Source organism: Haliotis cracherodii, unplaced genomic scaffold, assembly GCF_022045235.1.
Source record: "Haliotis cracherodii isolate W230 unplaced genomic scaffold, xgHalCrac1.p SCAF_16, whole genome shotgun sequence".
Taxonomy (NCBI): domain Eukaryota; kingdom Metazoa; phylum Mollusca; class Gastropoda; order Lepetellida; family Haliotidae; genus Haliotis; species Haliotis cracherodii.
The window spans coordinates 25,024,576-25,046,417 of record NW_027266271.1 but is presented as its reverse complement, the minus strand read 5'-3'; the positions used below and the strand labels follow the sequence as shown (position 1 = coordinate 25,046,417).

The 21,842-nt window shown below is 41.0% G+C and overlaps 1 protein-coding gene across 2 annotated transcripts in view; it reads left to right on the top strand.

The window, feature by feature from the left end:
• LOC139463988 (arsenite methyltransferase-like) overlaps positions 1-8,925 on the top strand; it is a 28,193-nt gene extending 19,268 nt beyond the window's left edge. For both annotated transcript variants that reach the window (XM_071245466.1, XM_071245467.1), the window contains exons 2-10: positions 1,095-1,241; positions 1,812-1,962; positions 2,487-2,617; positions 2,949-3,018; positions 3,461-3,542; positions 4,621-4,749; positions 5,351-5,481; positions 6,650-6,760; positions 7,869-8,925. In XM_071245466.1, the coding sequence (XP_071101567.1) occupies positions 1,105-1,241; positions 1,812-1,962; positions 2,487-2,617; positions 2,949-3,018; positions 3,461-3,542; positions 4,621-4,749; positions 5,351-5,481; positions 6,650-6,760; positions 7,869-7,946 (1,020 nt within the window). In that variant the 5' untranslated portion in view covers positions 1,095-1,104 and the 3' untranslated portion in view covers positions 7,947-8,925. The remainder of the gene's footprint in view (positions 1-1,094; positions 1,242-1,811; positions 1,963-2,486; positions 2,618-2,948; positions 3,019-3,460; positions 3,543-4,620; positions 4,750-5,350; positions 5,482-6,649; positions 6,761-7,868) is intronic.
• Positions 8,926-21,842: the final 12,917 nt, after the last annotated feature.

Here is a 21,842-nt window from a genome sequence, read left to right as displayed (position 1 = left end):
AGCCTAAGGTAACCTTAATTCTAACCTTGTAGGTTAAGGTTTACATTAGCTTAGCTTGTTTTGTGTATTGGGGCCTTGACTGTCTACAAATAGTTCATCTATAATCATTCCAAGATTCAGTATGATAGACTAACAAATACGTTAGCCCTGTCGTAACTGTTTTCGGGTGTCAAGTGGGACCCTACTACAGTTACTAAAAGTATTGTCGTTCCTTGTCATCACGGTCAGTTAAGCCATGACTTTGTACTCGCCTTGTCAGCATCGGCCCAGCTCAGTCCAGGAGTGATTGGTCTAACGACGCCTACTCCGAATTGTCTCCATCAGCATTTATACTCGCATATCAAAGAAACGCAACACCAGCTTTATACTCACTTTAGTTTTACTTACTCTAAGTCCATCTATCAATGCACGACAGGAACAGACCGGCCAGGCTCGCCTCTAAATGGGGAGAACTTAGAACGATCGGGATTCGACTTGATCGACTGCAAACCGCGCTCTCCTCTCCTAATGTTGACGGTATCATTTTACAGTGTTCGGGCCTGGTCTGTCTTTGTCACATGTCCTCATAAATCATTTTAATTAGTTAAAAACAATTTCAGACCATGAGCTCGTGTTTGTGTCGTGATTGGAAAATTACCGGAACCTGCTGACCGATTAAAAGATGTCTATTGATTAATTGGCGGCAACACCAACGAAGCTATCCCGAAATATTCTGTCACTGTCATCGTCCTATTGTTTTCCTGCTTGTTTGCGCCGACACTTCGGCTTTCTGTCTCCATCGTTTTTAAAGCTATTACCATCAATTTAAAGGTTGACTTTGTTATGATTTTCTAAGGTTTTTGGTATGCATTTTTACCTGGGCCTGATCATACACCAATGTCATGGGTCGTTCCTCGAACATCAATCTCTGGTTTCCCCGGCCCCTTCATATTGCTGGAGTATTGCTGAATGCGGCGTTATAAGAAGAAACAAAGTTCATTTTAGTATAGCGATCAAGACTTAAGACATAAATGGTCCATTTAAACAATTATTTATCACAACAATGCGTGAAAAGTCTTCAATAGCCCAATTTTCTTGTTTTCAATTTCGAACAGCTAATTTAGAATGGTGGACCAGGCGGCTAGAGACTTCTACAATGAGACTTGTGTTAAACTGACGTTCACATGTGGCGTCAACGACTGGGACTTCACCCCCACCATCAAAGACATCGTAGCCAAACTACATCCCGAGACTATGAAAAGGTAAAATTATGCGAATGTGGTATGTTTAATCCGAAAGACAAATAATTCAAGTGACTTTTACCTATCTGGTAACCCTCTCACCAACGAGCTGACACGCCGTCATGTTACTGAAACACTGTTCAAAGCGGCGTTAAACCAAACTCGCACACTCACTAAAGATGCATGTGCTTTGATGCACCCTATCCATTTCTATATGGTAAGAAAGATCAAATTTAAATACATCTGTTCATTAATAGGATAGGAAAAGAACCTACCTATGTTTTCTTTGCTCTTTACTCAACTAAACAACGTTAAGCAACACTTTTATCAATCCGTTTTTATGTCTTCGACATCAAATGACAATTTTGACAAATATTATTCGCTCAATCAGATAAGAGCGAAATGACATACGAGATGAAATATTGATCTGGATTATTTTTATTTCCCATAAATTCTGTCACATTAAGCTGACACGCCGTGATATAACTGAAGTCACTCCACATGTCGACTTCCGGTTATCCGGGGTGACTGCTGCATCGAGCCCAGATAACCGGAAGTCGATCTTAGGACAAGTAGTATGATATGATGCAGGTACTATGGGTCAGGGTTCATCGTCCCCGGGCAGCTTGAAGGTCTCAGTATCCTGGACATAGGCTGTGGATCCGGAAGCCTCGTTTTCATCCTCAGCAAACTGGTTGGTCCAACTGGGCGCATTGTTGGTGTGGATTTCGCCGAGAATTTGGTTGGTACTCCATCACTCTCCTTTTCATAGACATCGCATGCCGTAACATATAAATGAAAAATGCGATATGGAAACGAACTTACGTATTGTTTGACTTAACTGTAAACTATATTTGATAAACGAACAAATGAAAAAAGAAATGTCTTATCACAGTATCCTGCCGTTTCTGTGAGTGACATTTGTTACAAGCAAACCTTTGCTTGGCCGCATGCATGTATACATGCAAACAAGCATATGTCTACTTATACTTTCATTAAATTCAATGTAATAATTGTTACACATCTTCTAGATAGTTGGCTGGTTGGTTGGTTTGTTGTTTAACGCCGCACTCAGCAATATTCCAGCTATACGACGGCGGTCTGTAAATAATCGCAATTAGGATCGATGACATGCATCAACTAAGCCAGCGAGTCTGACCACCCGATCCCGTTAGTCGCCTCTAATGACAAGCATAGTCGCCTTTTACGGCAAGCATGGGTTGTTGAAGACCTATTGTAACCCGGATCTTCACGGGTGTCTTGTAGATAGCGGAGAGCAAGGCGAGGGAGGACTTCCACCGCGAGGCTTGGGGATATGAGAAGGCCAACACGGAGTTCTTCTTTGGAAATGCGGAAAATCTCTCAACTCTCAAAGACAATACATTCGACGTGATTGTGTGAGTGTTCCAGTAAAATCATGATCAGTGAAGTCGTAGATGATGCAGTTGAGGTTAAATGGGTAGTAGAATCTGAAGCAGAAGTATAATAAAATTCGGAAATCGAAAACTTGATACAAGTAATAGAAGCAGCTTGATGTAGTATTTGTTGTACTTGTATCAGTACAAATCTGTGCAGTACAATGAATATTGAAATAATATGTTGATGCAGCTGAAACCATCATTAAACTATCCATTTAGTCCAGCAAGATTCCGTAAACTGAAACTTGTGTCAGAACTTAATTTTGTTTTATGTATTATTAAACAGATCTTGCGTTTCTTTTTGATTCAGTTCGAATGGTGTCTTCTGTATGATAACCGATAAGAACAAAGTCTTTGCAGAGGCATTCAGACTACTGAAGGTAAGGTTTTGATTGTTTGTATATTGTTTAGCGCCGCACTCAGCAATAATCGAGCTATAGACGGTGGTCTGTAAATAATCGAGTCTGGACCAGACATTCCAGTGATTGACAACATGAACATCGATCCACGCCGTTAGTCGCCTCTTACGACAAGCATTGTCGCCTTTTATGGCAAGCATGGTATGCTGAAGACCTATTCTACCCCGGATCTTCACGGTAATGTATTGGCGTAAGGGACGACTGCACTGAGGGTGCGAACCCCCTATTAGTACTGATGAGCTTTCCTAGACTAATTTGACTGATATCACTTTATAGTTTACTCGAATAAACTAAGAGGTTGTTCTGCTGACGTTGGCGGGAAGAGAATTCCTGTGAGAGGCATCATTCTGTGTTACGCTCAGTCTTTCAGCCTCTTATAACGGTATCATATGCGCATGTGCAGGATGGAGGAGAGCTGTACCTGAGCGATGTCTACGCGAGCCAAAGGGCGCCGCCAGAGTTGATGGACGACAAAGTATGTTGGGGTAAGACACGTCTTTTTTGTGTGGTACATTTAGATGGGGCGGTCGGGTAGCCTAATGGTTAAAGAGTTCGCTCGTCAGGCCGAAGACCCGGATTCGATTCCCGACATGGGTACAATGTGTGGAGCCCATTTCTGGTGTCCCCCGCCGTGATATTGCTGGAATATTGCTAAAAGCGGCGTAAAACCATACTCACTCACTCACTCTTACTTAAACGCCTCGGAATAGTTTTAAGAGCTTTATTTGATAATTCATTCTGTTCTTTCCTCACATAGGTTTACCTGACCTCTATTTGAGTGAGTGAGTGAGTGAGTGAGTTGGTTTTAACGCCGCTTTTAACAGTATTCCAGTTATATCGCGGCGTGTCAGCCTAATGTGGGAGGAAAGCCCGAAGTGATGCAGGTCTCAGACGTTTACCACTTCGGTGAAACCCACGAGCACGGGTATGGTGCTAACAAACCTAGAAACATAATCGGGGCGAACCGGGATTCGAACCCACAATTATAGGTTTCTGGCGTGTCCAAGGGACGCAACTCTGCACAGCGAATAGCGGCGCCTTAGACGACTGGGCCACCCGTGCCCCCACCTCTATTTGAAAGGTTAGACCATTGTGCCCCTGGAGGTTTAGCAGAGGACAATACAGGACAATACAGTAACAACGTTTCCCTCCAAATATGAGGTTGTAAAACCGCCCGCTGGTATAGTGGATAGAGCGGCTGCGCGGAGAGCGAAAGGTCGGGGGTTCGATCCCCTGGTCGCGTCATACCAAAATCTGTTAAAAGATAGTATTCGTTACCCTGCCTGTCGCTCGGCATGAGGGGATAAAACAGGTACTTGCTGGCTCGGATTCAGTATACTATGTATGAGGGGGTATCTATGTTACACTGCGGCATGATATTTCAAAATTGCTTAATGGACAATCACTGTTAAACCGGCTAGTCCAGACTAGTACACACAGTCACACACACCTGTATGCATGTCGCAATGTAAGGAACTAATCTTGACCGCAACGTTAAGGCCCATATCACCCCACCTCTACATTGTATCACATGTTGATGTATAAACTAATGCGTGTTGACAGTATTCGGCCTCACCGGCTCCCAGGTGAGGGAGGAGCTCCACGCCTCGGCCCGGGCAGCTGGATTCACCACCCCAGTGCTCACTGGTGTGGGACCCGTTTGCCTCAGCCCCGACTATCAGGAGAAGCTTCGTAGGTACATTTTGTGCTATTTAATCGTACATATGAAAGTGGCATTTGAGATGCTTTAGCATCAATGAAGGTGGAGTAGAAGTTTATGATGCTTCATTGGCAAAGCTACTAGCACCTGAACCGAACTGTCACATTGAAAGACATTGAGACCCACAATTCAAGCTTGTCTTTATCTAACTAACTGAATGTATGGTCATGTACGGGAGAGCGGTATGACCTCATGTAGTTGGAAACAAATCGTTCATTGTTGTTATATGGGCAATATTCGCACAACGGTCCAATAAAAACTGTCTGAAGGGGACTTGTTTCTCGGTCATGCTTGACTCTGCTGTCTGTAGATGTTTATTGAGGTTCAGGTATAAACCATTAAGAAAGCATCAATGTTACCTAACGTGGCCAGGATTGTGTGGAATGGACCATGGACTTGCCTACGGTAGTTGCGAACAAACCAACCATTCGCTTCCGGGAAACACATTCAAACATCTCTCATCAAACTCACTATAAAGAGCGATAAGCCGCTCCATTGTCGGTAACCGTTATGGACAACACGTTTTATAATATGTGGCCACTGCACCTTGTAAACTGTGTATCTCGCTTACAGCCGGAAGCAGATACTGCTGTGCCCGGAACCGGATGTTCCGACTGCCCCCTAGCGGCAAAAGAGGCCCTGCCAAGGTCACGTACAAGGGCAGTGAAGAAGAATTCAAGTGGGATATCAATCTGACATTTAAGGTTTGATTCCTACATGTATTTGCTAAAGGTTTGGCAGTTTGAGGAGGAACATAGTGTGCTTCAAACTGGGAAAGAGATGATTATGACGTAGTCTTATCTGTCCGAGGACGCGGTGAATGTGGGCTGGGTATTGGCACCTACTGGGATTCAGAGAGTGAGGAGGTGACAAGGATGGAGATGTAGTTGCAGTGGTGGAGAGCGCAGGAGTGGGAAAGTAAAGGATGGCTTAGAAGCGTGTGTTAGGGTGGGGGATGTCGGGGTGATTTTTTTTATCAAAGATACTACTCATGCATGAGGGGCGGTCGGGTAGCCTAGTGGTTAAAGCGTTCGCTCGTCACGCCGAAGACCCGGGTTCGATTCCGACATGGGTACAATATGTGAAGCCCATTTCTGGTGTCCCCCGCCGTGATATTGCTGGAATATTGCTAAAAGCGGCGTAAAATCAAACTCACTCACTTACTCATACATGAAGGCAATAATTTGTAACTCAACGTTAAACCCCATTTCACCTCGCCTATTAATATCTTCTATCAGATGTTGATGTGTGAACTTCTGTTGTCAATATTCGGGTTAACAGGGTCCAAGCTGGTTGGGGTTATCCACGCCTCGGGCCGGTCATCATAATATTACATATAATCATGGAAATTGTTTGTCCCCTTTATTCACCACATCTGTGCTCAACCTTCTCCTTTCGGGGTAGATGGTGGGGAGCGATGAATCGACAAAGATTACTGGAACCTGTTAGGGTAGGGAGGGTTAAGCGTGTTTGAGAATTGGGGAAGCAACCCAAAACCAGTCGTATAACCCACACATCTGTATAGTCACACATTTAGATATTAATCCCACGGACGCAGCTCCCATGACTGGTTTCGTTTGGTTGGTAATTATCAATGATCAGTCACAAATGACCATCAAGAATTCAGTGTATGTATTGCGCCGATGAATTGACAATTTGCCTTTTACAATGTATTCAACCAATATTGTGTTTGAATCTTATATTAGATATAATACAGACCCATCCATGGAGTAGCCATGTCACCATGGTACCCGCCTCCTATTGGTGAACGACAACACATTGAGTAGCTATGTGGTTAAGTAATCATTTTACGTTATGGAAGCATTTTAACAAATGAAATACAATGTGAAGGAAACACGTTTCATTTCACAGTCCGGTGAACCAGTCTCTGTTGATGGGGAACTAGCAACCATCTTGACCAACAGCCGTTACGGAAGTCTCTTTGACGTCGCCGACAGTGCTGACACAGCCGTTACTAAGAGGGTAGGCTACTTGTTGTGACGCTGCAATACCCAGTAATGATGGCATCGTTTTTTGCCTTCAGTTTTATCAAACAAATTTAAACGACAAAACCAGAAATCATAAGAAACATATAATAAGCATGTCTTTATGACAACAGATATCCGCCAGCCTATTCAACAAGGCATACTTTATTATTGTTCTTTTCAACAACCAAAAGGGACATAAACCGTTTCCATGATCATGAAGTATGAAAGCTGAGTTCAATGTACAAATCCAGCTGTATCATGAGCATGTGATTGTGAATCACTATAAATAGTGATGATACCACTGTCAAGTCAATGTTCACCTGAAGTATGAAAGCTGAGTTCAATGTACGAATCCAGCTGTATTATGAGCATGTGATTGTAAATCACTATAAAAAGTGATGATACCACTGTCAAGTCAATGTTCACCTGAAGTATGAAAGCTGAGTTCAATGTACGAATCCAGCTGTATCATGAGCATGTGATTGTGAATCACAATAAAAAAGCGATGATACCACTGTCAAGTCAATGTTCACCTGAAAAACAGGGGAGCATTGTTTTTGGTTCAAGTCAAAATAGGGAATTGCATCGAACATGATTGGAAATGTCCGCCAAACAACTTCAGGAAGCCACACCTTAATCTCTTAAAAACACGTTATTCCTAAGAACCGATTTATGCGGATAGAATGGTAATACTATGAAGCGACTAACGGGATCGGGTGGTCAGGCTCGCTGACTTGGTTGATGCATGTCATCGTATCCCATTGCGTGGATCGCGATGCTCATGATGTCAATCACTGGATTATCTAGTCCACACTCTATTATCTACAGACCGCCGTCATATACCTGGAATATTGCTGAGTGCAGCGTTAAACAACACAAAAAACAAACAAAATCGGTCTGACAGTGTGCACCGAGCTTGGGATTGTTGCTCATGCTATCGATCACTGGTTTGCCTTCCCGTGACAAACCTGCAATATTGTGGCCTAAAACAAGATTCATTCTGCCAAATGTACTCTGTGCCGATGGCGTATGCTAACTTACTTTTAGGTGTCTAACCAGCGTATATAACTTAATGTATTTCCAGCTATTGTCTTATATTCCAGGGACAGTGTCCATTTGACTTTCTTGATCAGCTGACTGCACAGGGCGTTACTCTGCCGTACGTCTACACGGTAGCGTGACCACGGTCCGGTCATCACGTCCCCATCGCACCTGCTGTTGCAGACTGATGCTCATCTTACTAACCCCTTGTCTTTATAGTTAGATTGCATCCATCATGCCATTTACTTATCTATGTATAATGACAAAGTTTGATGTATTGTCCTATCTGTTGAAGTCTGTTTCTGTATAATTGTCTTAATGTGAATCGTTTATTAGTAGTCATCAGCCTCAGTATTTGTCATTCATTCCATGGTGCATCATGGTGATACTAATCACCCTAGGCCCTCCCACAGTGGGGGGCGGTCGGGCAGCCTATTGGTTAAAGCGTTCGCTCGTCACGCCGAAGACCCGGGTTCGATTCCCGACATGGGTACAATGCGTGATGTTGCTGGAATATTGCTAAAAGCGGCGTTAAACCATACTCACTCACTCACTCTCCCACAGTGGGGATTCCGGTATAGAATTGATGTACAGCAATCTATGCTGTTTCCCCAGTTTTGTAATGCATGTTGATGGTTCCAAGACGGTTGGTAACACGCGGCAGCCAACGATGTTTGTGTATATGTAAAGTGCATATGTTTCGATTTAGATATAATTTGTCAGTTCTATACATATGTTATGTTTTGTTATCAGGCAGTCCCTGGGTGTCTGTCTCAACATGATAAAACGAGGCACGCACTGAACCGCTTACATGTATACCCGCGTGGTACTGCTACAACGAATTCTCTTGCCGTCATGTTTCAATCTGCCATTGTAAAAGAATTACTGCAAATTGAAAACAGTTGGAAAACAATTGTTCGATTGAGATACGTGATAAGGTTGTGGTGTGACGTTCATTGACTCGCCAATATAAATTGTCAAAGCAAGATAATAAAAAGTCTATTTTATCCGCCGAAACAGATGCCATTTGGCGAACAGGCCAAAAACGCTGAGACAATTGTATTAATTGTACATCTATGTGTTTACAAGCTACTACATTTATTCATGTGAAATTGTGAAACAAAGAATTTAATGTATAATCAGTTGTTACATTGTATCTCATATTAATTCTTAGTTGAATACAAATATTTAAATATACCACCCTGTTGTATTTTTGTCGATTTTCACTGAATCGTTGCCAATCTTTGGGTTAACTCGTAACACGTAACGTTAAAATAACATCAATCTCATTAAAATCAGACCTTAGTTCTTGCTACCGCTGAACAAAGATCTGAAGACATCCCATTAGGGGTCACGTCAGAACGACCTTTCATCCGACCAATCAGTGCGTCGCTTACCAGATTATGAAAGTGACTGTTGGAATGTGATTTCTAATCATGTAATCTCGAAAACTTTAACATGGGGTATTCCGAACGATAGTTACGGGTTTAACGACTGAATCCTTACAATCTAAACCATTCCAGAATGTTTTTTTGTTCAGGTTTCAAATATGTAATCGAGAATTTGTCAAGCGTAGTCTCCAATAAGAAATTTGTGCCGTAAAGCACGAGAAAGCTGTCTTCTGCTTGGTCATTCCATTGGTCGGTCAAAGTTCGCGCAAGGTCGGTCTGACGTGACCCGTAATGGGATGTCCTCAGATCTTTGTTCAGCTAGCGAGAACTAAGATCTAATTTTAATGAGATTGAAATTACATGTTTTCAGTCTCTATGGTGCTCGTGGGTTTCATCAAAGAGGTAAACGTCTAAGACTTGCATCACGCATGACTTTCCTACCAAACCAAACTGACATGCCATGATATAAAATATATTCCCTCACACACTCATTCAGTCAAATTTCAACACAACTGAATTTGATTTGAAGAACTATTTTGAAAATCAAACAAAATCATGATCTTTTTCTTTCATTTTATTTGAACGTAATTCAATTACAATATATAGTGAGTGAGTGAGTGACGCCGCTTTTACCAATATTCCAACAATATCACGTTGGGGGGACACCAGAAATGGGCTTCACACATTGAACCCACACTTTAACCACTAGGCTACCCTATAGCCACAACAATATGTAGGAAATCACCAAAAATATTAACCATTTTGTGGTAAAGTGTTTATCACTTATCTGACGTAACGTCCGGCCTCTGTGTTGTGACGACCTGGTTTCCAAGCATAGGCGACTGTTCCTGTGGCCTGGTACCGCTGCCACAGTCTCCCAATCTGAGTGACTTTAAAATGTACAGCCACCTGACGTTGACTATTGCCAGTTTGGAGCATCCCAAAAGTTCTGCCTCGATTTTCAACATTCAAAAATCAACGCATTGTTACAAGTGTTTCCTGTCATTCATTACTGTTAGTGGGGTTAAAAAACACGTGTCAATACTCTGATTTGCAGCTACTGACAACTGCTTGTGTTCGAGCGATACGATTTTGTGACCATGAACACAATGCTTAAATTTGTGAAACTTTGGTTTGTGTGTACCTGCTCCTGCATGAATTACCATGATTCATATATTGTTATGATCAATACCCCCCCAAACATTCACATCAGTGTGGTCTTAAACAACTGGTGCTTTGATCATTATCAGCCCTTAACTATACTCAGCAACAGAAGTTCCTGTGACACGATATAAAACAAGAACGTGATCAAAGAAGACGCACACACCTGAAAGGATTCATAATTTCAATGGACCAGTAAAACAAATTTACACATTTAATGACGTTATGACGAGAGAAAGATGCAACAACCAAATTGTCAAGTCACACATCAGAAGCGTGTGAGTCCCGTTCTCGCTTGGATGCATGCAATGCATCTCCTTCGCATTGTACGGATCAAACGTCCAACACAGTATTGTGGGATGGTCGTCACGATATGGCTGAAATATTGCCGATGTGACAATTTAAACTCACTCACTATTGTGGGATGGCATCTCATACCTTCACCAGCCTCCTTTCTACCAGTTCCTGTACTGTGGTCGCAGCACATGGTAAACGTCGGAGACGGCGGTCCATTTCATCCCATATGCGTTCTATTGGAGAAAGATCTGGAGAGCGAACAGGTCATGGGATCACATTCACGCTGTTCTGTCCAAGGGCTTGTTGAACAACCCGGGCTACATGGGGTCGGGCGTTGTCATGCCGAAAAACCATGTTGATTTAGACGCATTCGGCGGTTATTGTTTTGGTCAGAATTGGGCGTCTGGCTGGTCTTCTCGCAACAATCCCGATATTCGACAAAGGCCAGGGATGGTTCTGTGCTTTATACCCTGATTTACATAAGAAATGCATGATTGCTGCACGAAAGACACTTTTTTTTGCCATCTGATCATGCATTTTCTGCTGAGGGTGCGTTGTGCAATATGTTTTCATATTTTGTTTGAACACCAGAAAGGTTTTTTCTTGTATGCAACCGATTGGAATGGGGTGCCCGGGAACTTTTGTTGCTGAATATATATGGGTGATCATCCAATAGTTGTGTTTAGTACATAATAAACTTAATTTAAATTTTACAAACTTTAATAACGCATACTTTACCCTACAGGCAATATACGAAAGATGGACAAACAAGTATAAGTAGACATAGACATCGAAATCAAACAAGACAAGAGTGCTTTGCTTTGTACATACTTTCTGATGCTAAGGCATAAGTGTTTTCTGTCTGTGTTGTCAGTTATATTTCCAGATCGCCGACTACTTCCTGGGCCGTGTGTCAAGGTAAGTGTCGTCGTTGTACGTCTTGCACCGTTTATCAAGTGTGAAGTACATGCAGGTCAGTTTCGCACAGTCCTTGGCGCATGATCGCAGGGCGGCTTCTGGTGCAGCGTGTGTCGGATGACTGGTAAATTCAACCTCTTGTCTCCATCTTATCAGTGAGGTGACCTTTTCTTTGCATGCATCTATTCAAATTATACTTTTTTGAAATGATATAACAAATAACTCAATCTAAGCTAACCATTTTCTTTACAAATCAGACAAAAATGTTATTAGCTATGTTTTTTATTTGCCCATTTAAAGTCTTGGCCTAGACATTGAAGTTTGCTCCATGATTGAAATTGAGACATTGTTTCTGTTTAATTAAGGTAACTATGAGATTGATATTTATCACAAAAATGCGTCAGCAGACGAATAAATGGTGTTTGAATGACTTAAAAAAACATGCTAGGATTGACAATTTAAGATTTTTCTCCCAAATATTTGGAAACTGATATAGGCTTAAAGGGGCACTGATCTAACGCAATTTTCCCGGACTGGTTGCTGCCTTTGTTATTGTTTTCCCCCCCGTGAGTACCCGGATGATGAGCAACGCAACTGAGCATGACCAGAGACTGGGCTACCGTCTGCAAGGACAGCTAAATGAACTTGGAGGCTGGAGGCAATATTTGTTTTACGCATTTTTGCATAAACACGGATTGGTTAACTGTGATCTATAAAGATTTCGGCAAAAAAGGCGCATGTTAATTAATTTCTTCAGCCTAAACAAAGAGACAAAAAGAACGGCGGAGCTCATCGGATGTCGTAATTTGGAAATACCCCAGATGGTTATAGTTTAATACTAAAAAAAGTATCCATGCAGTGAAAGCATTTTCGGGTTTTGGATTACGTCGATAATACGATTACTACTCCCTTGTTGTCATCCACGTTTTCTCGTCTAACCATACACTTGTGTATTTGTCGTCATTCCCTTGATGCTCAGTTAATGAATTTATTACATGTACAATTAGTGGTAACACCACTTAGATTACCTGACAAAGGTTCCCATTTGGCATTTATTGTGTCTGGGGTAATTATTCAATCTAAATCCAGGTTTGAAGTGAGGTGAAATGTGTGTTATGTAATATGCACGTGGCCGCCAAGCAAGAGATGAATGATCAGTTTATTTACTTTTTTTGTAAATCAAGGGATCGTTCCTGGTCATCAAAGGATTAATAGAAAATACGTTGATTGATTAATCACTGTTATCTTGCACAGTGGATATGTCAAAAGTGAGTGTTTACATGTCTAGGTTTACTAAAACAAAGGGAATACACTCAAATCATGGCGTGAAGTGCCGATGTAAAAACAACATACTTTGTTCAAAGGGTTAACTGATAATACGTTGATTGATTGATTATTGTTATCTATCACTCAATGGAACCGTGGTCGTTATAAAAAAATAGTTGTCACGTGGGCTTTCTCACCCGACCCTTGAGACTTGACACCTATGTGAAACACCTGAAACAATCCAAGTGATTAGCTGAGAAACGAACACGGGTTATAATATCCCGAAACGATATATATCTTTTAAAATATTTGATTGTTACAGAGACACGTGGCATCGAATAAGTTTCTTTGTACAGCTGCAGACGAGTGGAATATTGTTCCTTTGTGTGGATATTCACGGATACATTCCTCGAACAAGGAAGCTGCCTAAAATTTATACACATAAATTTGGTGGGTTGTAATTATGGTATTTGCATTTTGTTTTCCTTCATTTGAACTGATTCGTTCTTGTTTCTATACGCATTGGTTCAATGCGCGATAGACGTTGTTTTCACCGGTCTTTTCCTTTGTAAACCTGTATATATTACCGTCAATTTGTAAAATGTGATTCTCGCAGGAAATTAATAAAATGTGTAAATATTTCAGCCATTTTGACTAAGAAATCTGTCCAGATCACAACAGATTATTATGTAGGATTAGAAGCCAAACAGCATAGAAATGTACTTTTCAACGAAATGTTTTTCAGTCACTTTGTAAAATATTTAGACGTTTAATAGATATGATACACATTTTGACAGTAAAAAAATATGCACATTATAAAAAAGCAATGCTTAGGTGAAATATTTACTTCCTGTTGCAAGTAAAAATAGTGTAAACGAAAATCGCAAAATTACCAAGCAAGTGACTTATGAAAACTTCGTCACCATTACCGATGCTACCCCCAAAGATACCTACATTTCCTTATTATCTCGAAAACTGTATTTCATTTTGTTGATCGATGTGACCATACGCCCTTATTACTACCGGTATCCATAAAAGTGACCAATGCGCTTACGAAAGGCGCAGCAGAGGTCGCGAACTAGTCTAGATTTCTGCTATACATCCGGGTACTCACTGGGAAAAAACAATAACAAAGGCAACAACCAGTCCCGGGGAATTGCGTTAGATCAGTGCCCCTTTAACATTACCATAAGGTTGGTAGGGGCCACACAGCGAGGGATATAGCTGTTTACAAGGGCGAGTGTGCCACACTTTAGGGTAGGTTGGTTGGTATGTTGTTTATCGCCGCACTCAGCAATATTCCAGCTGTATGACGGCGGTCTGTAAATAATCGAGTCTGGACCAGACAATCCAGTGATTGACATCATGAGCATCGATCCACGCAATTGGGATACGATGACATGCATCAGCCAAGTCAGCGAGCCTGACCAACCGATCCCGCTAGTCACCTTTTACGACAAGCATAGTCGCCTTTTACGTCAAGCATCGGCTGCTGAAGACCTATTCTACCTTCTTCACGGGTCTTTGGGCTTTAGGGAAAAGATGGGGCTGGGGCTGCGACTTCAAAAGGAAAACGGCAACGCATAGAAAGCAGCTGTTATTTACACGAAGGACATAACAGAGATAAGTGTGACCTTGGCCTAGACCCACGTCACCGACAATCGATTACGTAACTAAACGTTGGTTGTCGTCATTCGACCTTGGAGTTTAATTCCACCAAAATCAAGCCATTATAGCAGCTTTTCGAAAGTCAGTGTGTTGAACACTGATATTGTAAATGATGGTGCAGTGATTGATACTGACACTGAACTTCGATCAAGGTCCTGCTCTGATTCATCTGCAATCTGCCGTGTGTTTACTCATTTAAATCGCTATCGTTTTTTCTAAGTATGTGCCTGGAACTTCATCGACACATATATCCACAGTCGGCTTGAAAGCTCAATCACCCGAGTCGTACCGATAAGTCAGATGCCAAGTTTGATCATGTTGGTATGTAAATTAGCTATGACATCACATATGTTGGTGTCCTGGCCATGTTGGCATAGTGGGTAACACACTCACTAATCCCACAGGAAAGGCTGCACAAATCAAACAACACATTTTGCAAATTTACAATAACTTCTTGAATAAAAGGAAGTGGGACACCACGTATACATAAACACGTTACTTGAAAGCAAACCAAGCACTGGGATGTAAGTACAGATTTGAACAGATCATATCAGGACGATGTGTATCTCTTGTCAATAGAGAATCACTGTCAGCCACTGGATTTTCTGGTCCAAACTAGATTATTAACAGACAGCCGGAATAAAGCTGCAATATTGCCGAGTGCGAAGTTAAACAAACAAACAAACAAACACACAAATCATGCTGTAATTCTTTCTTCGCGTAAGTCGTCCGATGTATTGTTAGCCCTTTTGTTGGCCGGATTGAATCCATTAACTAACTACCTGACTATCCTAACCCGGAACCCCCCTGGGCTTAAGGAAGTGGGTCCTGGCTGAAATGTAGTAAGGAGTGATTGTGATTCTGAAATGGGACGCACATGATGTCTCTAGTGACCTTTCCTTTTTGATAAGTTCGCTAAGGTTGTGTTGATCCTCAGCAGACGTCACTTTTGCATTGTCAAGGCCATGCTTTTGACAGAGGCGACGAGCGTCTACGTAGTTGGCTTTCTCGCGTGCGTAGAGGTAGGTGGCAGCTGAAATAGGAAATTGTCTTGACCTTTGTAGTTTAAGATATATATCCACTTTACTTTCGGACATTACATGTTATCAGGTAACACAGGGTGATGGAAAAGTATTGAACAAGAAGTGCGAACATTATTCAAATTTTAGAAAATTATATAAGCAATAAATAAATAAATAATAAATACATTTGCCTCCAGGCAACTATGAGTACTTAACTGTATACATACTGTATCATCAATCATTCGTAGTTATCATTGTTAAATATATCTGTCAATTTAAATTGTCTTTGATTACGTATATTATCATGTAACTGTTATAGATAATAATATGACAATATGAAAATATGTCATATGACAATAATGTTGATAGTATCTGGAGTGTCAGAGGAAAAAAGCTGCATCCCAAAAGAGAGACACTTTTGGTTGAGACCATCCATCAGTTATAGATTGTACAGACTTGATAAATCGTGTAAATATTTGTCAGTTCATTGAATCTAATATTTGTGTGTTTGTTTGCAGTTTAACGCCACAGTCAGCACTATTCCAGCTATATGACGGCGCTCTTTAAATAATCGAATCTGGACCAGACAATCCAGTGATCCATCAACCCACGCAATTTGGATAAAATGACATGCATCAACCATGTCATCGAACCTGACCACCGATTCATTAAGTCGCCTCTTGCAGGGAACCTATATTCTCACCCGGAATCCGCGTATAAAATACATTTTGGGACTGTCTATCAGTGCCCTGGGCTGTATAATGAGGGTATGTGGTCGTAAGTCACATTGTTATTTTTTCTATTGAAATTGTGTATAAGTAAACTGCATGAACATGTTTATTTGAGAGCTGAAGAAGTTGATACAGGTATTGAAATATATAGTGCATTAGTGAAATAAAGAAAGAAGGATATATTATCCCGAACAGGTTGTTTTTACGTGAATAATACGAAGGATTTGCAGCTTAGCCAGACACAGAATCAGCATGCTGACTGACTATATGAAGGCTCCCGTTCCACCGCCACCGGGAACGAAGTCAGCTCTACCCACTGTCGCATTGGTGTATGACGCAGTGACTGCATGGTAATGCGGGCTTATACTGATTGGGTGTTAGATAACTTCCTGTCACGTGATCACAGTTGAGATTATACATCACTCCATTATTACAATGGAAAGGTTGCTTTGAAGCATTTTACACATGGAGTGAGTGTAGAATTGCTATCCATACCCCCCTCATGTGTCAGTGCATTCCGCTGTTCTGAAGAAGGGTCCCTATGAGGAACAAATTAAATATATAAATAGGTCTTCTAAGAAACCGTTCCGTGAAGATCCGGGTTAGAATAGGTCTTCCCTGGTCAATCCATGCTTGCCTTAAAAAGCGACTGTTGTTGTCGGAAAAGACGACTAACGGGATCGGAGGGTCAGACTCGCCCACTTGGTTGATGCATGTCATCGTATCCCAATAGCGTGGATCGATGCTCATGATGCCAATCCCTGGATTGTCTGGTCCAGACTCGATAATTTACAGACCGTCGTCATATAGCTGGCGTTAAACAACAAACAAACAAACAATCTAAGAAACCACTGGACTGTTGATGCTGAAATTCACAAAAATAATTCACAAAAATGATGAAACATTTTCTGCTACTTATGAACCACAAGGCTAAACCTTTGTGTGTATGATTGTGGCTGTAAGATGATTCAAGGCTAAGGCGATGTTGCAAAAACTGGTAATAGTGTTTGCATATCATTGGCGGTGCATAAATAGTGTCTGAGTTTGTATCTAGCTTTCACGATATCCAGATTTCGCAGCTCATACCGAATGATAACACAAAATCTGCCACCTTACTGCAATGACCAAGGAGGTGCGTGAGGAGACAGATATGTTCCTGGGCCCGGCGAGTATACAGCCTGACCCCTGTCGCGGGGAGATACAATGGTCCTTGATATAATGTGAATTCTTAACAAAAAACAAAAAATTGCTTGGATGTTTGCAATGTCACAAAATAACGAAGTCCAAATATGTCAAAACGTTTGATTTTTCAACTGTACACCACTATCGCACACGACAAACTTGAGTAAACTTCATTCCTTGGTCCACGGATCATTTGATGACCAGGGATGTGTGTGTCATACTGATATTACGAAACGAGTGTCAGAATTCTTGTATTTTCCGAGCGGGGTTTAAATGATATTCGAATGACGTCAACAATGCAATCCCGATGACGTAAACAACACCCTGGTGCGCGTGAAGTGATATCTGCACTAGTGCACATACGATTTTCATCAACTCGGTTATTTTTTACGCTATGGGTAATGCAGTGACATATCTATCTTCACTTGTTTTAGGACAATTAAGTAAGAAATGACAGCAAATGTCATCTGAGGTTTATTGAGAAACAATATTTCAGTTCCATTATACGTAAATGTATATTGAAGATTTTAGCTTTTCAAGAATTTGCTCACTACATTTGACCTTTGTTCATATGAATAAATCATGATACTGATTATTATTATGGAACTTAACTTAACGGACTATAGAATTACCGGAAGGTATGTCATTGAACCCAGTCAACATATTTTGTTCTTCTAGATTTCTATATATAACAATGACCTTATCTTCGTGAGAATATATCCGCCGGTTCGGAAGATAACATGATATAAAATTTAATCCGAAACCATGAAAATTGTTTCAAATCATACAATTGTTCTTTCAGTTTATCATTGTCAAGCATTAATTGTATCCGTACAACCGAGATGTAGTTGAAATCAGCGAGGCAGTCAACACGGTGCCAAAATGTTGTACGTTGAAAAGACAATATTTGTGGTACAGATGCAGAAATATTGCTTAAACCTGCCAAGCAAGAAATGTTGTCATTAGGTGCAGTCATATGCTGTGTTATGTGACTATGCATGTAGGTTATATGTGGTATCGCAGGGTCCTGTCACGTGACGAAGGTTACACGAACATCTGAAAGGACAGAACTGTATGCCAGAACAGTAGACGTGTGATACTGTAGAAAGTAAGGGATTGATTTGAGGCTAACGGAGAGTGACTTGGGTCTCGGCTCAAATCACCCCAGGGCTGACTCAGCTGAAATCACCCTGGAGTGAATTTGAAGGGACTGGTTTGAGCCTGTTACACAGATCTTCGAATCCATATAAAATATCTCTCTCACTACAAATTAACAATACCTGTATTTAATCTATTTTCCATTTACCCATAAGCCACCATGGCCTTTTCAGTTAGCTATAACACATAGTGAAGAAGTGCATGAATTACTGCCGAGAATAGGCATCAGTATGTTTCATGTGAGATATACATGCTGAAATATAGAGAATCTCACCCGAGTGCCTTTTGATATCAAATATATCAACACGAGTTGATACAAGTGGAAAGACTCCGAGGCTTGCAACGAGTGTTGATATATATTTGATATCAAAAGACACGAGGGTGAGATTTTATTTATCATCCAACATCATTCTTCTAGACAGTAATAAGCAGTGTCTTAAGTGTAAAAAATGCTGCTAACGACAATAAGTCATGGCGTATCATGGTAACAATGACGTCACAATAGTCTGCTAAGCATTGTGATGCAATTTCATTGCAGCGATATCTACAATGTAGATATCACTTGATCTCACCGATCCGATATTTCCAGTGGGAGCCAGTTTTGGGTGATAAATTGCTGAAACCTATTTCAACACATGTGTTCCATTTTTCGCGATATGTAAAATTATATCTTTGGGTTGAACTTTGCTTTCTGAACATACCGTCAGCATTCTCTCAACAGGCATGTTTGTCTTTCTGTTACAATGAGGAAGCTGAACCTTTTTGGCACGTATGTTTCTTCTATTCTAGACATCATATTTGGTCAAGATTGACCTTAACGCCGCACTGAACAGTATTACAGTTATATCACGGCGTGTCAGCTTGATGTTGGGAAAGCCCAAAGTGATGCTGGTCTTAGACATTTAACACTTTGGTGAAACCTACGAGCACGGGTATGGAGCTGACAAACCTAGAAACATAATCGGGGTGAATCGGGATTCGAACCAACGATCATAGGTTACTGGCCTGTCTCTGCACAGCGAATTGTGGCGCCTTACACAACTGAGTCAACCGCCTCTCCCCCCCCCCCCCCCCCAAAAAAAAAAACAACAACAAAAAAACAAGAACAAAAAAAGACCAAACGCAAACATATATTTTTATCAATTCCAGTGTGGCAAAGGGACAAAGTTTCATACTTAATGTTTAAGAGCTTATAGGAATATTGCCGAGTCAAGTAACAATCAAATGACATCTTAAATGTTAAAAGAACAACAGGAAATCATACAGATATAGTTTAGATGGATTTATTTATTTATAACCGCTCATCTGATACAATCCTTGAACCAGAAATCTGAACGTGTTCAGCTGGGACATTGGTCAGAGGTATTCCTTCAGGGTGAAGATATAGGGAAAACGTTTGCCCTGGGATGACAGCTGATCCAGATATGCAAAAGGATTCTGACACTGAAACATACAGGAAAACTTTACCCAGAAGGTTATTGCACATGAAACAAGATTTTGGCGGAAGATTATACATTTTAGCTGCACAACCAGATATATTTTTCCATTAAAACTATTAGCCTGAATATTTTTGAAAAACACCCACCTTGCAACAATATAATTTTTGTGGTAGAAAATTTCACATTTTTATCAACAGTCTGACGCATAATTATTTTTAAAAAAAGTTTTCTGGAACAATGTTATTTTGTTTGATAAATTCCCACAAAGTGTACACATGTGAGTAAGAACCCGGGTCAACCAGGCAAGAGGTTCATCCACTTGTTAGCCACTCGTTCATCCACCCACCGGAATCTTAATAAGACTGATCTGAGAGACCCTGGTGGATGGTGGAAACGTGGAGGGATGAATAGATCAGAATCTGACTCACCCGCCTTGTCTCGGCCGGACCGGAAGTGTCTTGAAGGTCAAAGGAATCCCTGTAGCGAGTATTGGCCAAAATGGCGGCCAGTTCCCCGTCTACTGTTACTGCCTCCCCTGTCTGAAATGTGGAATGAGCCTTCATGTTGTCGTGCACAATACATGCTACAGTCTGACATGGTAAGAAATGTTCGTTGACCAAACGACAAATAACACACTGTTTGGGCAACCTGAGTTGATTAAATCAAGATCTACCCGATTATTTCATCTTTCTATACTTAATCTGATTGTGAAATGGACATTGATGTTGTTGTGTACAATGCACTAATACACTCTGGTATGGCGTCACACGGTGAGAACCATTTGTTGAGAGTAACGACAAATAAACACACTGTGTGAAGAACTGTGTTGATAGTGAGTGAGGCCGGTTTAACGCCGCTTTTAACAGTATTCCAGTTATATCACGGCGTGTCAGCCTACTATGGGCAGAAACCCCAAAGTGATGCAGGTTTCAGACGTTTACCACTTTGGAGAAACCCACGAGCATCGTATGGTACTGACAAACCTGGAAACATAATCGGGAATTCGAACCCACGAGCATAGGTTTCTGGCGGCGTCTTAGACGACTGGGCCACCCGTGCCCCTACTGTGTTGATCTAAATATCATTGATACATCCTACATTGAGGAAACATTCACTAACAGTAGCACTATTAGTCGTCTGATTGTAAACTAAGAGTATAAGGTTTCTTTCATTCTGCAACACAATGAGACACAAAATGCAACAAGTGAGTGAAATGAGATTCGAAAGACTATTTGAAGAGTTCTTCGATTATATCAAGGTGTGTCAGCTTAAGAGGAAATACCGAATTAGAAGTGGTGCCTGTCAAAGACGTCACCCTTCTGTGAACCCAGCGAGCATAAGTATGGTGCTGACAAACCAAGAATCATAATCAGGGTGAATCTGGGATTCGAACCCAAGACCTTTACATTCAGGCATGTCTAAGTGACGAAAAATCGACAAAACCTTTTCAATAATCATAACAAAATTCTGCTAAAATCCACTGTACGATTCCAACATTATCAAATATGTGTTTATGAATCATTATCATTAAAAAAACGTTTATTTCCGTTTGCAGGCCAACGGTCTGAGTTGTTACATCGGTATATATATGGCAGTTACGCGATTAATATTACTATAAGGCCAACATTTTCATTTCATAGCTTCTTCACCAAATTTATCATATTTGATATAATTTGAAAGTGACAAAAACACTTTCCACAAGAAACTTAACAATAGTCGGCTTTCCCTTTATGACGAGCAATATTCCAGCCTTTAGTGTTTTATAATTCACAACTTTGTAGGTTTTGTTTGTTTGTTTTTCGT